At 42.6% G+C, this 25,214-nt stretch overlaps 1 protein-coding gene across 1 annotated transcript in view; it reads right to left on the reverse strand.

Annotated features, from left to right (window-relative positions):
* The window catches only part of GPR176 (G protein-coupled receptor 176), a 115,899-nt gene that overhangs the window by 77,146 nt on the left and 13,539 nt on the right, over nt 1-25,214 (reverse strand). Inside the window, exon 4 of the mRNA XM_060096585.1 lies at nt 21,067-22,476. Within this exon, the coding sequence (XP_059952568.1) occupies nt 21,067-21,238 (172 nt within the window). The 5' untranslated portion in view covers nt 21,239-22,476. The remainder of the gene's footprint in view (nt 1-21,066; nt 22,477-25,214) is intronic.

Raw genomic sequence — 25,214 nt, forward strand, 5'->3', positions numbered from 1 at the left:
GTCCAGCAGCATTCACAGGGGCTGAGGACAGAGTAACCTGCTAACCAAGAATACGGAAGGGCATCACAACCATCAAGGGACAGGTGACAGTCCAGAGAGCATGAAGCCACTTACAACAGGATTAGGCTTTCTGGCCTTTTCTGTCCCTGCTACATCTCCCCCCTCCACCTTTATACCACCAAGCCCCACCTCAGCTTCAGTCCTGGAAGGCCAAGAAACCTTGGCCCAGAAGCTCAAGATGGGGAAGGAAGCCAACCAGACTCCTTTACCCAACTTCAAGTTTCTCCCAGGCAACAGGCCTGGACTGGGGATCGTGGAGGGGGGGAGTTTTTCATTTTCAATCAAGTTTTGTGTTTTACCTCTTTCATCAGACTTTTGCACATTATGTGCTAAATTGAGAGTGTTTGGGGACTTAAGAATAACCAGAAACGTTGCAGAGTTGCCCATACTTTCATTTAAGAAGTCATATAAATGGAATTGAAATTAAAAGGAACAAACCATTGACACACACAATTTAGATGAGTCTTCAGGGGATTATATGGAGTGAAGAAACCAATCCCAAAGGGTTATACATTATATTATTGCATTTATATAATGCTCTTGAAATGACAAAATTATAGAAATTGAGATCAAATTAGTGGTTGCCGAGTAAGAAGGGGTGGGAGTGAGAGGAAAGTGGATGTAGTTACAAAAGGGCAACAAGAGGAATCCTTGCTGTGATGGAAATGTTCTGTATCTTGACTGTATTGACATCAACATCCCGGTTATGATACTGTACCCACCATACACACAGGCCACACAGGTACTATTGGGGGAAACTGGGTAACAGGTACCTAGCTTCTCTCTGTATTATTTCTTAAACTGCATGTGAATCTACAATTACCTCAAAATAAAAGGTTTAATTTTTAAAAAGGTGCTGAAAGCTGTGTGTACACCAGTTGAAGAGGTGATGACCAGCCTTTATCACACTGATTCAATTCTGACAGCTGAAGATACTTGGTCTGACTCATTTATAAAACCCGCTGCTTTTAGTTGTGCAAAAATCAGGGTTTTCAACTTAATATTCGCTGGTTGCCTTAGTGTACTAGTTTACTATGGCTGCCAAAATAAAGTACCACAGACCAGGTGGTTTAAAACAACAGAAATTTATTGTCTCACAGTTATGGAAGCTAGAAGTCTGAAATCAAGGTGTTAGCTGGGCCATGCTCCCTCTGAAACCTCTAGGGGAATCCTTCCTTGCTTCTTCCTAGCTTCCGATGGCTTGCCAGCAACCTTTGGTGTTCCCTGGCTTACAGATGCATAACTCAATCTCTGCCTTCACCTCTTTCTCTGTGTGTCTGTCTTCACTTAGCCTTCTTTTAAGGACACCAGTCATGTTGGATTAAAGGCCCACCCTACTCCAGTATGACCCCATTGAAAGTACTTACATCTGCAATGACCCTACTGCTACATAAGGTCATACCCTGAGGTACTGTGGGTCAGGACTCCTACATATCTTTTTGGGGGGATAGGGGTGCACAACCCATAACACTTGGCTAGAGTCAAAATATTCTGTTTGTTGTTTTCAGACCTTATTCACATCCCCATTCCCACCACGGAGCTTCCCAGATGGACAGGTGGAAGGATGGATGGTGGTTCCCTAACAGTTGATAGAAACTCCAGCGCACCACTCTGATCTCACACACCTAGGAGCCACCTGTCTCAGTACAGGCAGCCAAATGCCACCTGTAGCTCCCTGATGGCAACACTGCCTCTCAGCCACTCTCCCACAGGGAGCGTCATGTTCCCAGGCTGCTTCAGCAATCACTCTTTGTCTAGGATCCAAAAGCCTCTGAAAGCTATAGTGACATCCTCATACACATCATGCTGCCAGGTTCAAAAGGCTGCCTGTCCTTCACAGGCTCGCTCTAAATTAAATCAGGCTATAACTTATGTCCTTGTGGATTTCCTATCAAGAGACCTACTGTCCCTCCAGATATCTGGCTTTTATGAGCACCGCTCCCAGCCACTGGATATAACTGTGTGTATCTGAGTCCTGGCTGCCGGCAAAATTCAAGGTCAGAAAGCTCCTAGGCATGTAAATCAAGATAGGAGCTATTTAATTAATTGTTCTGTTTAATTGTCCCCAAGCATCTCATTCAATAAACATTTACTGAGCACCAACTATATGCCAGGCACTCTTCTTGATGCTGGGGACATAGCAGTGCATTAAACAAACTCTCTATCCTCATGGCTCTGCATTCTAATGGAGAGAGATAGAACACTGAACAAACAAGACAATCTCTGGGGTTGTAACTGCTGTAAAGGAAATAAACAGGATGATGTGACAGAAGTGGAGAGGGGACATCTGAGCTGCAATTTGAAGGATGAACACAAGCCAGCCACAAGATGTGTCTACGGAAGAACATTCCAGGGCAGAGAGAATAGCAAGGACAATGGCCTTTACAAGTATTGAACTTGACATGTTCAACTGAAAGGTGATTCAGAAACTATGTGGGACCTCTCTGCTTTGCTCCTTTCCACCTTCTGCCACTTGCTGCATGCCTTCTGCCTTTGTATTTTTTTAAAATTTTTATTTTATATTGGATCATAGTTGATTAACAATATTGTGTTAGTTTCAGATGTACAGCAAAGTGATTCAGTTATACATATACATGTACCTATTCTTTTCCAAATTCTTTTCCCATTTAGGTTATTACAGAATATTGAGCAGAGTTCCCTGTGGTATACAGTAGGTCCTTGCTGGTTATCTATTTAAAATATAGTAGTGTTGGGGCTTCCCTGGTGGCGCAGTGGTTGAGAGTCTGCCTGCTGATGCAGGGGACATGGGTTCGTGTCCCAGTCCGGGAGGATCCTATATGCCGTGGAGCGGCTGGGCCCGTGAGCCATGGCTGCTGAGCCTGCGTGTCTGGAGCCTGTGCTCCACACTGGAGAGGCCACAACAGTGAGAGGCCCGTATACCACCAAAAAAAAAAAAAAAAAAAAAAAATATATATATATATATATATATATATATATATATATATATATAGTAGTGTTTATATGTCAATCCCAAACTCCCAGCCTATCCCTCCCCCCCACCCTGTAACCATGAAAAGATGCTCAACATCGCTAATTATTAGAGAAATGAAAATCAAAACTACAATGAGATATCACCTCACATCTGTCAAAATATCTACAAACAATAAATGCTGAAGAGGGTGTAGAGAAAAGGAAACCTTCCTTCACTGTTGGTGGGAATATAAATTTGTACAGCCACTATGGAGAACAGTATGGAGGTTCCTTTAAAAACTAAAAATAGAGCTACCACATGATCCAGCAATCCCACTCCTGGGCATATTTCTGGGGAAAAAACATGATTTGAAAGGATACATGCACCCCAATGTTCATTGCAGTGCTGTTTACAATAGCCAAGACATGGAAGCAACCTAAATGTCCATCAACAGATGAATGGATAAAGAAGATGTGGTACATACATACAATGGAATATTACTCAGCCATTAAGAAGAATGAAATAGGGCTTCCCTGGTGGTGCAGTGGTTGAGAATCTGCCTGCCAATGCAGGGGACACGGGTTCGAACCCTGGTCCAGGAGGGCCCTACATGCTGCAGAGCAGCTGAGCCCATGTGCCACAGCTGTTGAGACTGCGCTGTGGATCCCACAAGCCACGGCTGCTGGGGCCCGCACGCCTGGAGCCCGTGCTACGCAGCGGGAGAGGTCGCCGCAGTGAGAGGCCCGCGCTCCACAACGAAGAGTAGTTCCCACTCACCACAACTAGAGAAAGCCCATGTGCAGCAACAAAGATGCAACACAGCCATAAGTAAATAAATAAATAAATAAATAAATAATTTATTTATTTTTAAAAAAAGAATGAAATAATGCCATTTGCAATGACATGGATGGACCTGGAGATTATCATACCAAGTGAAGTAAGGCAGACAAAGACAAATATCATATGATATAACTTACATAGTCTAAAAAAATGATACTAATGAGCTTATTTACAAAACAGAAACAGACTCACAGACTTCGAGAACGAACTTATGAATTGTTTGTTTAACTTGACAATGCCCACGAGTCTGGCCCAGGTTCTTCCCTGCACTTGAATGCCTGGACTTTGTGCTGACAAATCTCCTGCTGTCCCACCCATGCCCTGGGCTTGGATCAACTGAGGATATGCATTTCACCCCTCACAGAAGTGATCTGCTTCCACCATCCTGAGAGCTAGACACTGGCCATGGTGAAATTCAAAGCAGAAAACGGGGAGCAGCTCATTTCCCCAACCATATACCTGCCAGGCGTCTGTGGACGTCATCCACACCCCACAACTGACTGTGATAAGGGTTGTGTTTCCCAGGACTCAGCCACAGCCTTGCCCGCTGACCTCCCCAGAAGCTCTATAAACACTCTGGACGCAGAAGCCAGCTTATGACCCAGAGCCTGGTGAGCTCATCATCTCCTGGGACGCTGCATCTAACAATGGCAGTTTTTCCCTTTTCTAACACAGCTAGATTTTTTTTTCTGGTCCCTAAATTTTTATATTAATAAACTATTAACTATTTATGTGTAAGTAACTTGATTTTTTTAAAACAATGTTTAACTGAGAGAGAAAAAGCATCAGAAGCTCTGTGCCGATTCAGGACCGATGTCACTGATTTCCTGGTCCAGTAGAGTCTCCTCTGGGCTTCTGCCCCTGCACGTGCACATGCAGCTTCCAGCCTCCTCTACGTTCCTGGACGACTTTCCACTCCTGACCTCTTGCACTGCCAGACTTACAGTCACCCTCAGTGGCCATGAGCATCTCTCCAGCTGCCAGCCCATCCCTGGTTCCTGGTCAACTCAGGGCTCTGGGTTTCAGCCGCTCTTCTTTCCTGGGCATCAGACATTCACGGCATCAGGCCCTGCCTGGCTGTGGGAGTGTGCTCACGAGCAAGTCACTCTCCCTCTGAACCTGTTTACACAAATGCAGGAAATGAATGGTGACAACAATACTATAGAAATCAGTCAGGATATTTCTGTTGTGCATGACAGGAAGCCAACTCACGAAAGTTTAAGCAAAAAGGGAGATGTTGGGTTTTTTTGCTTCATGTAATTGGAGAACACAGGTTCAGGACCTCGAGGGACTCACACAGTATCATCAGAATACTTTCTCTGTCTCCCTCCACCCTTCACCCTCCTCTCACCCTCACCTCTGCCCTCATTCTCTACTGATCAGATGGTTCTGGGCTTCCTTTATCCCTGCTTAGCAGCCCCTTTGGAAAAGAGGGCTTCTCTACCAGCATTTCTATGTCAAGGGCTTTGACCAAGCTTAGATTCCCACGACCCATCCCTGGACTAATCACTGAAGACAGGTAAATAGGATCCTGGGACCAGCAAGGCCTGGGTCATGTGCCCACCGCTACCTCCCAGGGTAGGTGTGGGGCTAAGCAGAGTATTGTGAGGGGCACTCATATAAGGAACCACACAAAGTAGAAAGCAGTAAATACTACAGTTTGGTTCACTAAATATTCATTCCATAATCTTCCAACCATCTGCTACCCTCTGCTACAAAGGCTAGAAAGCTAAAAATACTACTTCGCAGACTGTCTTGCAGTTAGAGCGCAGGCTTATATCCACATTCTGCCCAGCACACGTTCCCAAGAAAAGCAGACATGATTAATGTGAGGTGGTGGCTGGTGCAGTCATCAGGTTTTCTCGTAAGTACAGGAGGATTACAGATACCTTTTGTTCTTCGGGGCCAGCTATGTCGTAGGGTTCTAGAGTCTAATCCCTACATCACTGGTGGTACATGACAACAGCTTCATTTCTGCTAGAACTAGTGTATGGCTGTGCATATTTCCTGTGCCCCTAGCTCTGTAGCATCCAGGCTTGGTTCCCTGAATCCCATAAACTCTGTAAGCAACCTAATACCCTGAAAGAAATTTCTTTCTTCATCAACTGGCTAGTTTGGTGTAGAAGTAAAACTAACACCTTGCCCTGCTACATTATGCAAAAATGTGCACATTATGTTCCCTGGTCAGGAGAAAACAAACATACGCCTGCTCCCTGAGCCCCACCCCTCCCCCAAAATAAAAACAGTAAAAAGACCCAGGATCACACTATCTAGCTCTGGTCCCCAAAATAACTGAAATAGTGAACCTTTCCTGTAACTTACTGACTCCTGATAGAAACAACTTTATTGTTTTGCAACTTTATTGACTTTTACAGTGCTGCCATCCAAAGACATGACACAATCTTTGAGGTTACTGCTTTTTTCCCCCACACTGAACATAAGAAATGTAAACGTGGTAATCTTGTGGCTGCTTTCTTTTAAAATAACTGTTTGTTGTATATTTCATTTGTCAAGCCAGTCCTTCAAAACCCTGAACTCCCTTGCAATCCATCTTTATAAATAAAATGTTTTCCTTTCCTGAATGCTTTTATAGCTGTGTCTTCTTTTGACAATAGGCTCTGTTGTTTGCAATTAAGAGCCCTGATAAATATTGGAAGGGAGGCTCCCCAGTGTATGAACATGAGTTGTTGAGGGAGGGCAGTGCTGTTAAGAGGGAAAGGATGCGTTGAGAAAATAAAAACGCAAAAAAAATTGTGCCTACATTATTTCATAATTCATATTATGATCGACTGGAATAATGTGGTATTGTTATAAACTACAAAACCCAGTGTAAAGGTAAGGCTAAAGCAGTATTCTGATTGGTAGTTACCATTTGGCAGGTGAGTCAAGGGTACCTGCATTGCACAGGAAGCATCCATCTCCCATTAGCAAAAGTCTCCTTGCCTTTCCCTATTAAAGACCCTCTATGAAGGTCCTAAATTGCCCACATATAGTCTTCCTAGATAAGGTGAGCATTACTTGGATATCAACAATGCACATGGAGTCATCTATCCCTGCCACAGGTGCCGACTAAGCATCAACTGGCAAAAACGTGATCACAGGCCAGCATCAGGCAGCACAACCAGGACACAGACAGGGAGGAAGTTTACACTGGATACCCACCCAATTCAGTGTAGCCATCAGCGCTGGAAGAGAAGGAGGCAACTGGACTAGGGAGAGGCACGAGTGGAGATTCAAATGTACCTATAACATTTTAATTTTATAAAATAAAAAATGTAAGAAACAAATATGACAAAATGTTGCCATTTGATATTTCTGAAGGTGCGCTGGTAATTTGTTAATATTTTTCCTGCATTTTTAAAACCTCTCAAAAAAACAAAAAAAAAGGAGAAAGAGAAGCCCAAAAGAGAAACCTTATAGGTTTCATGCTTTGCCTCTACCTCTATAATTTTGCCCCTCAGGAGAAACCTTTCATCAGAAATAATAGTAATTTTTTTAAAAAAAACTGAGTTCTAAAACTGATGTTAAACCATTACTAGAAATTTATTTTAAGTGCTAAGGTGCCTAGACATTAGTGTTTCAGATTAAACTGAAAGTTTTTCAGGTGTCTCAGATTTGGTGAAGCAAGTTTTCAACGTAGGCCCAAAAGAAGTTTCCCAAGATTCCTCAGAATCAAGTGTGGCCACCAATGAAAATATTGCTTGAGTCCATTTGAAGGCATTTCCCTGGAAATTGCTTGTAAATGCAAAAGCAAAAGAAAACAACAAAATTCCTGAGCAGGAACATTCAAGAGTTTTTGGTTCTAGAGGCCTCCTGAAAGAAATCGTGTGTGTGTGTGTGTGTGTGTGTGTGTGTGTGTGTGTGTGTGTGTGTGTGTGTGTGTGTGTGTGTGTGTGTGTGTGTGTGTGTGTGTACATATTGGAGGGAGGGGGATGTTAATTAAGAGGGTTCAGGGCTACACCCTTGGCTTATTCAATCTTGTCCATGCCTTACAGTGTGTTAAAGGAAGCTTTATTTTGCTTATTTTCCCGTTGTCAGTAAACCTTTATAATGCCCTAGCCTCGTGGTAGAATTTTAGTAGAATTAAACTAACACAAATCAAAACTGCATAATTGGGCTTCCCTGGTGGTGCAGCGGTTGAGAGTCCGCCTGCCAATGCAGGGGACACGGGTTTGTGCCCTGGTCCGGGAAGATGCCACATGCCGCGGAGCGGCTGGGACCGTGAGCCATGGCCACTGAGCCTGCGCGTCTGGAGCCTGTGCTCCACAACGGGAGAGGCTGCAACAGTGAGAGGCCCGCGTACCGCAAAAAAAAAAAAAACAAAAAAACAAAAAAAACCTGCATAATTAATTAAGTCCTGCAATTACTAATTGGTCTAAGTCTAGGAAAAGGAGTCATCCAGGAGATAGTCAGTTACACAACAGGTATAGCACTAGTTCAAGTATAATGGTTAAAACTAGGTTTAAGACTATTTTGGTTAAAAATACCAGTGTGCCCCCAACCTCTATCCTATTAACCCTCAAAGTTGTGGGTTCTGCATTTGACCTAGGAGCTACATTCTCAGACACCCAGGAACTATGGGATTAAAAGGAAAGAGAAACAGTTTTAATGTTTTATGAGTGTAAAGTAACAAAAACACAAATTTTACTCACTCATCCATTCAATAAAAATTTACGGAAGTCCCATACTGTTTATCAGAAACAGGTATTTTAATATACATGGGTTTCAACACTCTTCTTTTGAAAACTCCCAATTAACTTTAGACTGCTCTACACTCCCCAGGTAACCCGCCCCCCACAAAACAGGGATTCCATTCTTCATATCCAACTTGAATCTGTATATCATAAATATTCTATTCTAATATTTTGTAATCAGGTAGTTCTTCCATAAATAAATTTTTAAAAATATGCTACTATTAACCCTAATTTATGTTGACCCAAATGTTTGTTTTAAAAAAAAATCTCAGTTTGAACCATATGAAGTTGTAGTAAAAAAAAAAAGGTCAAATGTTTGAAATGGTCAAATATCAGCAATATATAAACAAATATACATATTCTTAATGTTCTTATTTTTTACATACATTATTTTATTTTTTATTATGAATATGAATATAGTACATGTTCAGTTACCCATAAAGCCCATCCACATTATTAACATTTTGTTATATTTTTCTCTAGTCTTTATCTTACTTGCATTTTTTTTGAATTTTTGAATTTATTTTTTTATACAGCAGGTTCTTATTAGTTATCTATTTTATACATATTAGTGTATATATGTCAATCCCAATCTCCCAATTCATCCCACCACTACCCTCCCCCCGCCACTTTCCCCCCTTGGTAGCCATAAGTTTGTTCTCTACATCTGTGTCTCTATTTCTGCCCTGCAAACTGGTTCATCTGTACTATTTTTCTAGGTTCCACATATATGCGTTAACATACGATATTTGTTTTTCTCTTTCTGACTTACTTCACTCTGTATGACAGTCTCTAGATCCATCCACATCTCTACAAATGACCCAATTTCGTTCCTTTTTATGGTTGACATACTCTTATGTTCTTTAGACTAGATTCCTAAACTTACTTGAGCTCTCTTCCCTCATCCACTTTCTAACTTATTTTCCTTAATCTTTCAAGGTATTCTTATTCTGACCTGATGCCACCACCCCATTTGATGGTGGCATATCTCCTAGAATCAAATCTAGCAATCATCCCACCTTCTGTTTTAATATGTTTTGCTTATTTGCCAACTTCCGATTCTGGCAACGTGGCAGAACTTAGAACACTGCTACAAACAACTAGAAGTGCTGGATAAAACAAAAGACATCTTTAAATTCATAGCTGAGTTTATAAGAAATAAAAGGAAATCCCCAGTTGCCTAAAAGAGAGACCAGAGAGCTTGCACTGAGGGGTGATTTTCAGACCAGGAACTAGGCCCTCACAGCTAACTTTGGGTTTCAACACCCACACACAGACTGAATGAGCCTGGACCCCCCTGAAGCAGGTAGTTGGAATGGAAAGCCCTGCATAAATCCAGAATCCTCAAAGAGTGGCCACCTCAGTGAAAGAGAGAGTGAAAACTGTATCCTCTACCTCAGAGAGATGGCAAGGAAATGTGCATTTTCCTGTGGTTGAGATCTTGGGCTAGTGACAACCCTATAACACCTGGCAGGAACAAATGTGAGACTGTTCTGGAGGCCACTTCTGCAGCCAAGACCTTACAGTACTTTGCAGAAAAAGGAAATGGACTCACAATCAAAAACTTACGAACATTCAAAGAAATGATCCACCATAAGAAAGAATCAGCACACACAATAAGCATCCCAAGATAACAATCTGAAATAATACATTTGAAATTATAAAAGAGGGAATTAAAACTATAAAAAAAAGAATAAGACACTAGTATCAACTGATACCCTCCTGCTCCTTTACATGCCAGGTGTATGCTTATACCCTCAACTTTTCTAAACGCCCTACATGCAATAACAGGCTTGCCTATATGATGATGTCACTAGAGGCTCCAAAAAGATCCACTCCACCCATTTCTCCTCAACATCTGTCAAATATATGAAATGCTCAACTTAGTCACCCTGTTTGCTTAAGATAGTAAACTTTTTTTTAAGTACCCTTAATGGTCAATGTATTAATGCAATAACATCTGTTAACATGTACATCTAAAGTGGTTTATTTATTTAGCATGCCACCATGAGGGAATGGAATTCAATTTCTGTTAAGTTGGGAAGAGAGAGGACAAGTAAGCAATTCAGGACAAGGTCACTGGGCACCCACAAGGACAAGAAGAAACCAAGAGGTATCTGAAAAGAGATGGAGTGAATACAAGAACATAAAAGCTCTGAAAATGGGTGTTGATTCTCTGAAGATAGTTTTCTTACTTTTTAGTTTTGCCTAGGGTAAATCCTTACTTCTAAATTTCACCTAGAGTCACTCATGCTTTTCAGCCTGGCCAAAAATTCCTCTAAGTTTTTACACTTTATGACTGATAAACATTTTCCGCCCAGCCAATCTGGAAGTTCCTCAACAATACAACGGTTTTCACAAAAGCTTCCAGTCACAACCAATCTAAATGGTGTGTTCAGAAAAATGACATGTAGTGAAACTCTTTGGTAAACTCTGCAGAAGAGATAATTTCAGAGACTTGGACACCCCAGAGAAAAACAAAGCCACATCTGCTTGTTCCCATTTTGAGACAAATTTCCTCCCTTTCTAAAAAATTCCACCCAATAAAGTAAAAGGATATTTCTTGCAGAACCGTGAACATTTGGAGTTGAGACTTTAGGACCAAAAAGAAAAAAATTAATTAAAGATGAAAATTCCAGACAATAAATTAGTTGCTTTGTCTACCAGCATCAAAAATGTTCTACTATACCTTAACTGTCAACATATGCAGACATACCCCAGAGATACCATGGGTTCAGTTCTGGACCAATGCAATCAAGGGAATACTGCAGTAAAGCGAGTCATGGATTTTTTGGTTTCCCAGTACATATAAAAGTTATGTTTATACTATACTGTAGACTATTAAGTGTGCAATAGCATGTCTAGAAAAACAATGTACATACCTTAATTTAAAAAATACTTTATTGCCATATTTCAAATTTTTTCAACGGGTACATTTTATTCCAAACTCTTTTTAAAAATATCTACAAACTTTATTGTTCATACTACTTTACTAATTATACCTAATGGTGTTTGTAAAATAGAGTGTCTAAAAGAGAAAATCTATTTAATAGGTGTTCAGATATATTTAAAAAAATACTTCATTGCTAAAAAATTCTAACCATCACCTGAGCCTTCAGCAAGCCATAATCTTTTTGCTGGTGAGGGTCTTGCCTCCATGTCGATGGCTGCTGACTGATCACGGTGGTGGTTGCTGAAGGCCGGTGGTGGGGGGGGGGCTGCAGCAATTTCTTACAACAAGACACAGTGAAGTTGGCCGCATAGATTGACTCTTCCTTTCATGAATGAGTTCTCTGTAGCATGTAATAATACCGTGTGATAGGATTTTACCCACAGAACTTCTTTCAAAACTGGAATCAATCCTCTCAAACCCTGCCACTGCTTTATCAACTAAGTTTGTGTGATATCCTAAATCCTTTGTTGTCATTTCAACAGTCTTCCTAGAATCTTCACCAGGAGTAACTTCCATCTCAGGTAACCACTTCCTTTGCTCATACATAAGAAGCAACTCTTCATTCATTAAAGTTTTATGATGAGATGGCAGCAATTCAATCACATCTTCAGGCTCCATTTCTAATTCTAGTTCTCTTGCTATTTCCACCACAAATGCAATCAGTTCCTCCACTGAAGTCTTGAACCCCTCAAAGCCATCCATGAGGCTTGGAATCAACTCCTTCTAAACTTCTGTTAATTGTTGTTATTTTGACTTCTCATTAATCACAAATGTTCTTAATGGCATCTAGAATGGTGAATCCTTTCCAGAAGGTTTCAATTTACTTTGCCCAGAACCATCAGAGGAATCACAATCCATGGCAGCTATAACACTACAAAATGTATTTCTTAAATAAGACTTGAAAGTCTAAAGTACTTTTTTTTTTTTTTTTTTTGCGGTACGAGGGCCTCTCACTGTTGTGGCCTCTCCCGTTGCGGAGCACAGGCTCCGGATGCGCAGGCTCAGCAGCCATGGCTCACGGGCCCAGCCGCTCTGCAGCATGTGGGATCTTCCCGGACCGGGGCACGAACCCGTGTCCCCTGCATCGGCAGGCGGACTCTCAACCACTGCGCCACCAGGGAAGCCCTAAAGTACTTCTTGATCCATGGGCTGCAGAATGGTTGTTGTGTTTGCAGGCATGAAAACAACATGAATCTCATTGGGCGACTAGGAGCCCAAGAGCTCATTGTCAATGAGCAGTAATATTTTAAAAGAAATCTTTTCTTCTGAGCAGTAGACCTCAACAGTGGGCTTAAAATATTCAGTACACAACATTGTAAAGCAATTATACTCCAATAAAAATTTAAGAAATAAAATAAAAAGATAGCTCCCCCCCAAAAAAATATTCAGTAAACCATGTTGTAAATAGATGTGCTGTCATTCAGGATTTGTTGTTCCATTTACAGAGCACAGGTAGAATAGATTTGGCATAATTCCTAAGGGCTCTAGGATTTTCAGAATGGTAAATGAGTATTGGCTTCAACTTCAAGTCATCAGCTGTATTAACCCCTAACAAGAGAGTCAGCCTGTTCTTTGAAGCCTGAAGCCAGGCATTGACTTCTCTCTAGCTGTGAAAGTCCTAGATGGCATCTTCTTCCAACCGAAGGCTGTTTTTTCTACATTGAAAATCTGTAGTTTAGAGTAGCCACTTTCATTCATTATCTTAGCTAGATCTTCTGCATAACTTACTGCAGCTTCTACATCAGCACTTGCTGCTTCGCCTTGCACTTTTATGTTATAGAGATGGCTTCTTTCCTTAAATCTCATGAACCAACCTCTGCTAGCTTCAAACTTTTCTTTTTCAGCTACCTCACCTCTCTCAGCCTTCATAGAATTGAATAAAGTTAGGGTCTTGCTCTGGATTAGGCTTTGGCTTAAGAGAATGCTGTGGCTGGTAAGATCGTCTATCCAAACAAAACTTTCTCCATATCAGCAATAAGGCTGCTTCTCTTTCTTACCATTTGTGTGTTCACTGGAGTAGCACTTCTAATTTCCTTCAAAAACTTTTCCTTTGCATTTACAACTTGGCTAATTGTTTGGCACAAGAGCCTTTTTTTTTTTTTTTTTTTTTTTGGCCTACTTCAGCATTCGGCATGCCTTCCTCACTGAGCTTAATCATCTAGCTTTTGATTTAAAGTGACAGACATGCAACTCTTCCTTTCACTGGAGCACTTAGAGGCCAATGCAGGATTATTAACTGGCTTAATTTCAGTATTGCTGTGTCTCAGGGACTAGGGAGGCCCGAGGAGATGGGGAGAGACAGGAATGGCCAGGCAGTATAGTGGTCAGGACACACACAACATTATGGATTAAGTTTGCAGACTTACATGGGCACATTCGTGGCATCCCCAAACAATTAAAACAGTAACATCAAAGATCACTGATCACCATAACAAATATTATAATAATAATGAAAAAGTTTGAAATGTTGCAAGAATTACCAAAATGTAACACACAGACATGAAGTGAACAAATGCTGTTGGAAAAATGGCACCAAAAGACTTGCTCAACACAGGGTTGCCACAACCTTCAGTTTGTAAAAAAAAAAAAAACTCTATTATCTTTGAAGCATAATAAAGTGAAGCACAATAAAACAAGGTGTACATGTAAAAGAATATTATAACATGATATAAACACTGCTCTGATTGGGGAGGGTTACATTTCTAATCCTAAACAAAGGCGTTCTGTATTTCCTTAGCACATGACCACAGACTAAGGTCCAGAACAAAACAGGATCAGATAAAAGAAAAATAAAACAGTGGACCAAACTTTAAATACAGCTTTCTGCTCCAATGAGCTCACTGCTGTAGAAACCTTTGTAAAGGTGAAATTGTTGCAATTATTCCTGGAGTTAGCTGCTTTAGATGACAGCAGTTCCTGTTAGAAACAATGTTAATGCAGAAGAGTTATGATGTAGCCAGATCATTTATTAACATCCTAGCAGTTACATATGACAGAGCCCTAACAGAGACAAGGCACATTAGCACACATGAAAAGGGGCCTAATTGCTAGACTAGGTAGAAGAATCCAGGAAACACAGAAAAAGCAATTAACTGATTATATTTAAGTATGTCTCTATTAATACACTGGATAGGTCATTCATATCCGTGCCTCTGGGAAAGTCTGTTTCTAGATTTTGGTTTTGTTTTGTTTTTTTTGGCCACGCTGCATGGCATGTGGGATCTCAGTTCCCTGAACAGGGATGGCACCCGTGCCCCCTGCATTGGAAGCATGGAGTCTTAACCACTGGACCGCCAGAGAAGTCTCTAGATCATGTTTTTTTTTTTTTTTTTTTTTTTTTTTTTGCGGTTCATGGGCCTCTCACTGTTGTGGCCTCTCCTGTTGTGGAGCACAGGCTCCGGACGCGCAGGCTCAGCGGCCATGGCTCACGGGCCCAGCCGCTCTGCGGCATGTGGGATCTTCCCGGACCGGGGCACGAACCCGTGTCCCCTGCATCGGTAGGCGGACTCTCAACCACTGCGCCACCAGGGAAGCCCTAGATCATGTTTTTAAAGCACATAAAGTAAATTGCCAGTGGGGGAAAAGATTTATTTTCCTCTTACTTATTCCTGTCAAAGGTTTATGAAAATCCTTCAGTGGGACAATGGTAACAAGTTTTCACAGGATCAACAAGAGTGCCAAGGGCCTCCCTGGTGGCGCAAGTGGTTGAGAGTCCGCCTGCCGATGCAGGGGATACGGGTTCGTGCCCCGGTCTGGGAGGATCCCATATGCCGCGGAGCGGCTGGGCCCGTGAGCCATGGCCGCTGAGCCTGCGCGTCCGGAGCCTGCGCGTCCGGAGCCTGTGCTCCGCAACGGGGGAGGCCACAACAGTGAGAGGCCCGCATACCGCAAAAAAAAAAAAAAAAAAAAAAAGAGTGCCAAGACAATTCGATGGGAAAAGAAGTGTCTTTTCAACAAATGGTGCTGGGACACCTAGTTCACAGTATGTACAAAAATTAATGTACATGGACCAAAGACCTAAATGTAAGAGCTAAAACTGTAAATCACTTAGAAGAAAGCGTAAGAGTAAATATTCATGACTTTTGATTAGGCAATGGTGTCTTAGAAATGACACCAAAAGCACAAGCAACAGCAAAAAATTTTAGATAAATTGGACTTCATCAGAATTTAAAACTTTTGTGCTTCAAAGGACACCAGTAAGAAAATGAAAAGACAACCCACAAAATGGGAGAAAATATTTGCGAATCATGTATCATTAAGGGTCTAGTACCCAGAATACACAGTTGACCCTTGAACAACACAGGTGTGAACTACGTGGGTCCACTTATATGCAGATTTTTTTTACACTAAATACGTACTACAGTGCTACATGATCCATGGTTGGTTAATTCCACGGATGCTGGAACCATGAGTATAGAGGGCTGACTAAAGTTATACTTGGATTTTTGACTGCCCAGAGGTCGATGGCCCTATCCCCCGCATTGCTGAAGGGTCAGCTGTAGAAGGAACTCTTACAACTCACTGACAGGAAGACAACCCAAGTTAAAAATGGGCAAAAGATCTAAACAAACATTCTTCCAAAGAAGATATGCAAATGGCCAATAAGAGCATGAAAAGATGCTCAACATCATTAGTCACTAGGAAAATGCAAATCAAAACCACAATGAGACACTACTTAACACCCACTAAGATGGCTATAACCAAAAAGACAAATAATAACAAACGTTGGCAAGCATGTGGAGAAATGAGAACCCTGCTACAGTGTTGGTAGCAATAGAAAATGACAGTCACTTTGGAAAGCAGTCTGGCAGTTCCTAAAAAAAGATAAACTTAGAGTTACCATATGACCCAGAAGTTTCACTCTTGCTAAATACCCAAGATAATTGAAAGTATTATGTCCACACGAAAACTACACAAATGTTCAGAGCAGCATTACTAATAATAGCCAAAAAGTGGAAACAACCCAAATGTCCATCAGTTGGTGAATGGATAAAGAAAAGGTGGTATATCCATACAATGGAATATTATTCAGCCACATAAAAGGAATGAAGTATCTGCTACAACATGAATGAACCTTGAAAACATTATGCTAAGTGAAAGAAGCCAATTACAAAGAACCACTGATTTTATGACTCCATACATAAGAAATGTCCAGTACAGGCAAATCCACTGAAACAGAAAGTAGATTAGTGGCTGGCTGGGGCTTAGGGTACTTAGGGAAAATGGGAAGCAACTACTAATGCGAATGTGATTTCTTTGGAGGGGGTGATAAAAATTTCCTGGGATTCCATAGTGGTGATTGTTATATAACTCTGTGAATATACTAAAAACCATTGACTTGTATACTATAATTGCCTGAAATGTGTAATATATGAATTTTAATCTCGATAAAGTTTTTTAAGTTTTCACAGAATTTAATTTCCAGAAGAATTGGAAAGTAGAAGCTGTCCATTGAAGGCCTAGAAAGGAGAAGCAAAGGGTTACCAAAAGTATTTCATTCAGATGGAGGCCAGACTGCTTTCCTGTGCTTAATGTATTACATTATAAAACAGTGGGGTGGCAGAATGCATACAGCATATGGAAATCAATGGCAACATGAGGCAGTTTGAGTCAGTATATTAGGAGTTCATCTACCCAGGCTGATAACTATTGACCTCACCATTTCAAACTCCTTAGGTCAATTCAGGACACCTTATTCTTGATGTAGTCTACTACCTTTCTAGGCACACAGAAACAGAAAAAGCAGGTATAATAAGGCTGTTGATAGTTAATTATTGGCTATAATTATGGCTAACATATTATTTATATAATTATGAAAATCATCCTCGTAATTATGAATTATGAGCACAAACTGGTGGTAACATTGTTTCTATCAAACATTTAACTAAGGAACTCCAAGAATTATCCAGCTGTTATCTGGTTAATTTCAACTAGTATCAAAAGTACAAGTATATTTCTCTGTCAAACCAGTACCATGAACACTGTTGGTGCCCAATATAATTTAGTTGAAATATTATAGACCACCATGAGCAAAAATGGTGTTTCTCCATATCACCTGTGAAATCAATTCAACAAGTAACCACCCCCCTCTTCTTTTGAAATGATTACTTCAATAACCGCCTCAAGGAACCAGACAACAGACAACTTGGACCTTTACTTGGGGTCATCAACTTCCCAAAGGTTCACTACAGACTATTGCTAAGGAAAGGGGACACAGGTTAAACACAGGGACCATACATACAGTGATTTGGCAAGAGGAAGGCAGGCTGATTTCTCTATTTTAAAATAAATTTCAGGGTAGGAGACATACTTCTTGGCTGTTGTCTACAGTGCTGATTTTCTTTAAATAAGAGCAAATGCATTTATAAAAATCTCCTAAATGCCTCCAATGATGATAACAACAGATAACAGGCAATTTGTCCAGAAGGAGCTTAGAGGTAACAGACTAGGTCACAATCACTGACCTTTTTCAAGTCAAAGCACCAGAGAGGGATCCAGCTTTCCAGGCACTTGGATTGTGAATCCAAAGACAGTGGGGAAAAAGAAAGAGAAAGATAAACTCTGAGGAGTTAAATGCAAAACATTTATTGGAAATGATGGTTCCAATTCTTTTTGAGTCCTTGATTTCACATCGTTCACTACTAAAAGTGGTGTGCGCCATATATTTATCAAAGGGCAATCGAAATTATTTGACTCTCTTTCAAAAGCCACGGTATATCTGAAGACATCCCAAGATTTTGCATAAAGAAGGAAGGCTGAGACACTAACTCACACAAACCTTCAAAAGGCATTATTTGAACGATATTATACACAATTCTCGAGTTCCTTTTCAACACAGCAAATAACGTTCCCTATGGTTGGATATATTATAGTTATTAAAAGTTGTTGCGGGGCTTCCCTGGTGACGCAGTGGTTGAGAGTCCGCCTGCCGATGCAGGGGACACGGGTTCATGCCCCGGTCCGGGAGGATCCCACATGCCGCGGAGCGGCTGGGCCCGTGAGCCGTGGCCACTGAGCCTGCGCGTCCGGAGCCAAGTTGTTGGGGATTTTCCCTCATACAGGGCACTAAAACACTTTTCAAAAAGAGCTGTAAGATGTCAACAGTACAAAGAAATTATTTTCACATAATAGTAGGCCTCTGGAAATCCCAATGAAAAATTCTATGTAGAGAATATGGGAAGTATGTTTGAATTTATGTAAAGGGAAAAAACTCATTTGTCCATGTTTGGGCACAGAGGAAACAAGTAGATTAAACCAGTGTCATATGCTATTCTAGACACTATTCCATCCTCCATTTACTTTTCAGCCTTCTAGATTCTTCCGGGATAATTTTTCTCTATTTTGGGGCTTCATGAAACTAGGCTTCCCAAGTTTATTTGCCTTGCAACTGACTTTGGAACATGGCTTTGGAACTTAAGCTCTAAGCCTCAATTGGCATTACCAGGATTTGATGACATAGATATGTCTGTGTGGGTCAAATCCTCAGAGAACAATGAATCAAGAATACCAGAAACAAGTGCACAGTGCAATGTTACGTAGTTAAGCTTTTAAGAAAACCAGAAATGCCTTTCAATTTTGCACAAGTTCTCTGACTTTTGATTTCTAGAAATTTAACCATATTTATACTTTTTCTGAAAATAAAAAGGAGCAAATGGAAGTCTCTTAGGAGGGCCTAAGTCATGGGTAAGGGGGAATCCTGGCTAGGCCAAGTCAAGCATAACCAAAGATCAAGGGCAAAAATCAGTCTCCTCTTTGAAGACATCCACAGAAGCAGTTTTTGCATGTCAATTAAAGTGCCGTGTGGAAAAAGAGTTGAATTAAGGGCAGATTTACCTAGGAGTTCCTGAATCCAATGCAAGTTACCAGAATTGAAAGTACATGAGAAGCAGAACATTTGTTAAATGTGCACTATTTACTCTGCCCTGTATACACATGCTGTTCTACTTCAATAGTACTCAAATTTTTAGAGTCAAACTGTGAGAAAATTTCTCCTGGCACCATCATTCTTCAGGGTTAAAGTTACCAATGGGAAAAACAAAACAAAACAACCAAACTCTCTCTCCCTCCCTCCCTCTCTCTCTCTCTCTATATATATATATGCAGAATAAATGCAGCCACTTCTACTGCCTCCCCAATAATCTACTCTTTAAGTAAATGTGACAATACTAGAATTTAACTCTCAAAAATCTACGGTGCACTGTGCCTGGTACCCAATAGGTGTTCAGTGTTTGTTTGTTAAATGAATACTGAAAATATTTGGGACACAGGCTTTCGCTTTGTTAATGTGCATTTACATTCCACTCATAAAAACACATCATAACATACACACACAAATCTACACATAGCCCCACTGATGTCAACTCCTGAAAATGCCCTCATGACAAAAAATGGAAGATAAATATTATGCTAGAGTGGGACAGGATGATGACAATTAGAGAAGCTGCGAAAGGAAAACTCCAAACACAATTCTTCCATAGTCTTTTCTGTATTACATCGTGTTATTTATTCTTTTTCTCTTCCTTAAAATTGAAGTATAGTTGATGTTTCATAGTCTTTTTGATGTCAGTTATCTTCGTTTCCATGATAATTCACAGGTGTCTACAAAAAAGTAATCTATTCCTTCTATGAAACTTTAGGACTGCTCTTGGCCATAATATCACACATAATTACAAACAATCTTTTTACATCCTTATAAATGGCACATCAGAGAATTCATATATTAAAGAAAGCCACATATTTACAAGTAATATGCAACATGTTCAACAAATCTCAACAAAAATGAATATTCATTGTATCATTTATCATTTAAATAGTAGCTACCAGAAGTACAAGTAATTCTCACACTAGTGGACATTTTTACTAACCACTCATTTCAGTCCGTTGATCTTTTCTTTCCCTAACAAGTATTCCTAAATTTGCTGTGTGTGGCGTTTTGTGTTTTTTATCCTGTCTTTATGCTGTACTTCAGAAAAAAAAAAAATAGGGAAAGAAGTAGATTGGGATTTGTTTTGTTTAGGGGTTTAAAAATATCTAAGGCAACATAGAGTTTAACTCCACAGGTTTGTTTACCAGCAGGTTGCTGTTCCGAAGAAGCCAGCCATTTAAAAAACGCGCAAAATAAGGCTCTCGCAAAAAAAAAAAAAAAATTATATACAGGGAATAGATGGGAGCGCAGAACACATCAGTCACCAGCAACAAAACAGAAGATTCGTTGCTCGCTATTTGTAAACAAGAGGTCGGGCCAGAGCTCCGCTCTGGCACCCGGGAGGTAAGGCATGTGATAGGAACAACCCCATGCCCATCCCGAAGCGTTCCGCAAGGGCCGCCTGGGGCCCAGGACCAGGCAACCCACCCTCCAGCCGGGACCAAGCCCTACCGGAATTCTGCTTCCAGCTTGGGGGCTGGAGTCGACCCTCCCTGCTTAACTTCCCTGCTGATACCCTGACATTCTTAAACCTCCTTCAACTATCTGCACTTTTGCCACGCACCCCGAAACCCACGGCGGCTCTGGCGACCCCCGATCCCGGCTCTCCGAGCCTGCGCCCTCGGGGAAGCCCACCCGGGAGGGGCCCCCGCGGGCGACTTACCGAGCAGCGAGCCTATGAAGATGACGACCTGCACGGTGGTGGTGAACTGACGGTACAGCTGCGCCTCGCCGAACTCCCCGAGCGCGCTGCGGTTGGCGCCCTCCGCCCCGGCGCCCGACGCGTTGCGCGGCTCGCTGGCGTTTCGGGAGATCCAGCTGCCGTTATGCCCCATGGCGAGGCTGGAGCTCCAGCTCCGTCTTAGCCCGCCCGTGCGCCCGCCTCGGACCTCCGCGCCACTCTCTCCTGCCTCGGGCGCGGAAGAACACGCGGGTGCCTGGTGGAGACCTGGTGAACCCGGAGCAGCCGCGGGTCCCCTCACGTCTTCACATCGCCAGCCCCGGCGCCCGGGAGGCGGGGAGCGGAGAGGGCGAGGCTTCGCCCCATGCCCGTTCCCTCCGGGGTCCCCGTCAGCAGCCACATGAAGGCGGCACGGTCAGAGCCCGCCGAGCGTCGTCCGTCCCTCCTCCCGCGTGGTCAGCGCGTCCAAGCCCACTCAGCAGAGAAACACAAGAGGCATTTGATGGTCAAGGAGGGCGCTCTCCGCTCCCGCCGCCCTCTTCAACCTCTGCTTCTGGCCACCCCCGGGGCAGCCCTCTCGAGTCCCCTCCGGCGGACGGGCTCAGCCCCTCTCCTCAGAGGTTAGAGAATATTGGACTGCAGCCTTTTTTCAGTCCTGCTGGCTTCGAGGCTACGTGGCGATGGGAAACCCGGAAAATGCCCAAGTCAAATGCTCGGAGCCCCGAGGGTACCTGCTGGTCCCCACGCCGCCCATGGCCAGGGTGTAATGCCCCGAACCTCCCCAATAGCCTCGCCGTCAGCGCCCGACAGTCCCCCAAGACGCCCGCGAGGGCTTCTCCGGCCCAGCCCCTCGCTGAGGGTTCCGAACTCCGACCTCGGCAGGGATCCAGGGACCTCGTTCCGCAGACTCTTTGCCTCTGCACGGCCCAGTGCCCCCTTTCCTGGCCCCGCTCCGGCCCTCGGCTGCAGGGAGAGAGCCTCCAGACTTTGCGGGGACATGAGAAGACACCCCTAGAAAGGAAGAGGCACTATCTGCGAGATCGCCAAACTGCCTGCGCGCGCTTGAAGTGGCTGGGGGCGCGCGGCCCGAGGGGCGATCACGTGACACGCGTGGCCCCGCCCCCACGCCCAGGCTGCCGTGGGCGGGGGGGGGGACGGCGCCATCTTGCCCCCCCCCACGATCGTGATAGCCAAGGCGGGGAGCGTGGGAGGGGCGGAGGATTCACGTCTGGCTGGCGTGGAGAAGCTCGCGGCTCCTCCGGGGCTTCGCCTAGTTTACTGCTGTCATTACTGCTCCTTATCTCGTCAGCTGGGGCTGCCTGAGGCTGATAATTCCACGTCGTTGGCACCTGGGCAAGGAGCCCAGTCTCCTCCATCGGGCCTTGGGTGTAGCTGAAGCATTTAAGAAAGATGGGATTTAGAAATACAGTGCCCGGTTTCCTGGGCCTTTTCATTGATTCTCATTTCTAAAATGTACACAATACAACCCGGTCGGGTGGATTCTGGGAATGAAGAGCTGAGGGAGCAACTTCCTGCGGGCTGATGCGAACGGTTGGGAAGCTGGGATGAGCGAGTAAACAAGAAAAAATGGTAAAGAGAAGCCGAATGGGAAAAGGAACGGGTATGGATGGCATCCAGAGAGAGGATCAGGGGAAAAGAGAAAAGGAGAAATGAGAAGAAAAGACAACTAAAATTTTGCCTGGTTTGACCTTATGAGAACTGTCTCTTTTTAATGAGTGAAGGACACGGTAGAGGGCTTTGACAAATGGACTGGTAGGACTAGGTCCCACCACAATAACTCTTACGAATTGATTAAAATTACAGTTATTTCTTGGTTATCTCATGGCTGACCGTGCTACCATAGGGGTACTTCACTTTCCCTATTAACCCTTATTACTTATTCTTCTTGAAAGGGCGAAGGTCCATGTCTTGTACATCTTTGGATTCTCAAAATACCTGCACATAATTCTCTATGTAAGCAGGTATTTTGAACATTTCGGAGACAAAAAGGAAAAATAAAGAGAGAAATGGAAGGAAAATTAATGATAAACTGTATTTTCAAAAAAACAAGTCATTTCCAGCAGTTAAAATTTGTTCTGGGAGTCCAAACATACTTTTCAAGATGAAACCCCTTACACTGTAGTCATTACAAAACATAATTTATAATAATAATTCAGCAATATCCAGCACACTCCTTAGGAAAGTTTAGGGAAGATGTGTAAATGAGTTGTGTAGTGACAGTTGTAAAAATACCCCTTTACCCACCGTCACCTGCCATTCCTATTCAAAACTAAAAAGGATTGGGATAAATGTGTAGAAAACTTTTTTCAGTTTTTCAGATGTAAAGAGTGTTTAATAAAGCAAGAAACCTCTCATTTTGTATTCTGAGAAGATACCAGTAAATTCTCTCCAGCCCCTAAACTGGTGTTAGGGAATGGGGTTAGTTGAGTCAAGAAATAACCTGATAGGGGCTTCTCTGGTGGCGCAGTGGTTAAGAATCTGCCTGCCAATGCAGGGGACACGGGTTCGAACCCTGGTCCTGGAAGATACCACATGCCACAGAGCAGCTAAGCCTGTGCGCCTGAACTACTGAGCCTGTGCTCTGCAGCCCGCGAGCCACAACTAGTGAGCCTGAGAGCCACAACTATTGAGCCTGCGCACCTGGAGCCCGTGCACCACAGCGAGGAGCAGCCCCAGCTCCCTGCAACTGGAGAGGGCCCGCACGCAGCAGTGAAGACCCAATCGCAGCCAAAAAAAACAAAGAAATAACCTGATAAACTGAGGGGGCACCGTGATTCTCAGACTTGAGGAAGGATTGCCCTGTGACAACATAGGACCAAGGATGAGATCAGAGTGGTATACTTCTTATGGCCATGGGCTATATGAAATTTTCACCGATTATGAGATAATTTAATATTGATGTAAGAAGGGGGAAAGGGGGTGTGGGATGAATTGGGAGATTGGGATTGACATAAATACACTATTGATACTATGTATAAAGTAGATAACTAATGAGAACCTACTGTATAGCGCACGGAACTCTACTCAGTGCTCTGTGGTAACCAAAATGAGAAGGAAATCCAAAAAAGAGGGGATATATATATACATATAGCTGATTCACTTGGCTGTACAGTATAAACTAACACAATATTGTAAAGCAACTATATTCTAATAAAAAAATAAGATTGATGTAAGCGATTGGACATGATTTAAATATATGTCAAATGTCTATAGTAGTGTTATTTATACCTGTGTGCTCATCACAAACTTAGTGGCCTAAATTACAACAGCAATCACTTACTTTGTTCATAAATATGCAATTCTGGCAAGACCCGTTGGGACTGCTTATCTCTGCTCCACATGATATCAACTGGGGCAGCTCAAAGTCAAAGCCAGGGTATGGAATCTGAAGGCTTGTTAACTAACATGTCTGGCAGTTGATGCTGGCTGTTGTTGGGACCTCAGCTGGGCCTGTCAGCTGGGATGCTTATATGTGGCCTCTTCCTGTGGCTGCTTGGCTTTCTTACAGCGTGGCAGATATGTTCCAAAAGTGAGCATTTCAAGATAAAGAGTCCCAAGAGGACAAGGCAGGAAGGTGGCCGACTTTTATGACTCATCTCAGAAGTCACAGAACATCACTTCCACTGTACTCTATTTGTTGAAGTAGTCAACAGCCGCCACATATAAGGGGAAAGGACAGAGACTACACCTCTCAGTGGAGGGAGTGTCCATTCAATTGTAAGAACAGCAGGTGGAATGAGAGAGATTGTTGCAGTCATTTAAGGAAGATAAAATCTGCCATAACATCTGTTTTCCTTTTATCAAAAAAATCCTTCCAAAGGTCTCGTTTTTAGATATTTTTTTCTGGAATGAAACCGGAAGAGGTCAAAAACCACATAAATTAATTACAGTCCTCTTCAGTTACTGATCGTGTACAGGTATTACAGGGATATGAGCTAGCCAATATTAACACCTGGCAGCAAACTGGTACACAGCCATAGCTGAAGGCAGGTGATTAAGACCACCAGCCTACATATTTATGTGCTAGCTAATTTTTTTTTTTAATTTATTTTTGGCTGTGTTGGGTCTTCATTTCTGTGCGAGGGCTTTCTCTAGTTGTGGCAAGTGGG

Source organism: Mesoplodon densirostris, chromosome 4, assembly GCF_025265405.1.
Source record: "Mesoplodon densirostris isolate mMesDen1 chromosome 4, mMesDen1 primary haplotype, whole genome shotgun sequence".
Taxonomy (NCBI): Eukaryota; Metazoa; Chordata; class Mammalia; order Artiodactyla; family Ziphiidae; genus Mesoplodon; species Mesoplodon densirostris.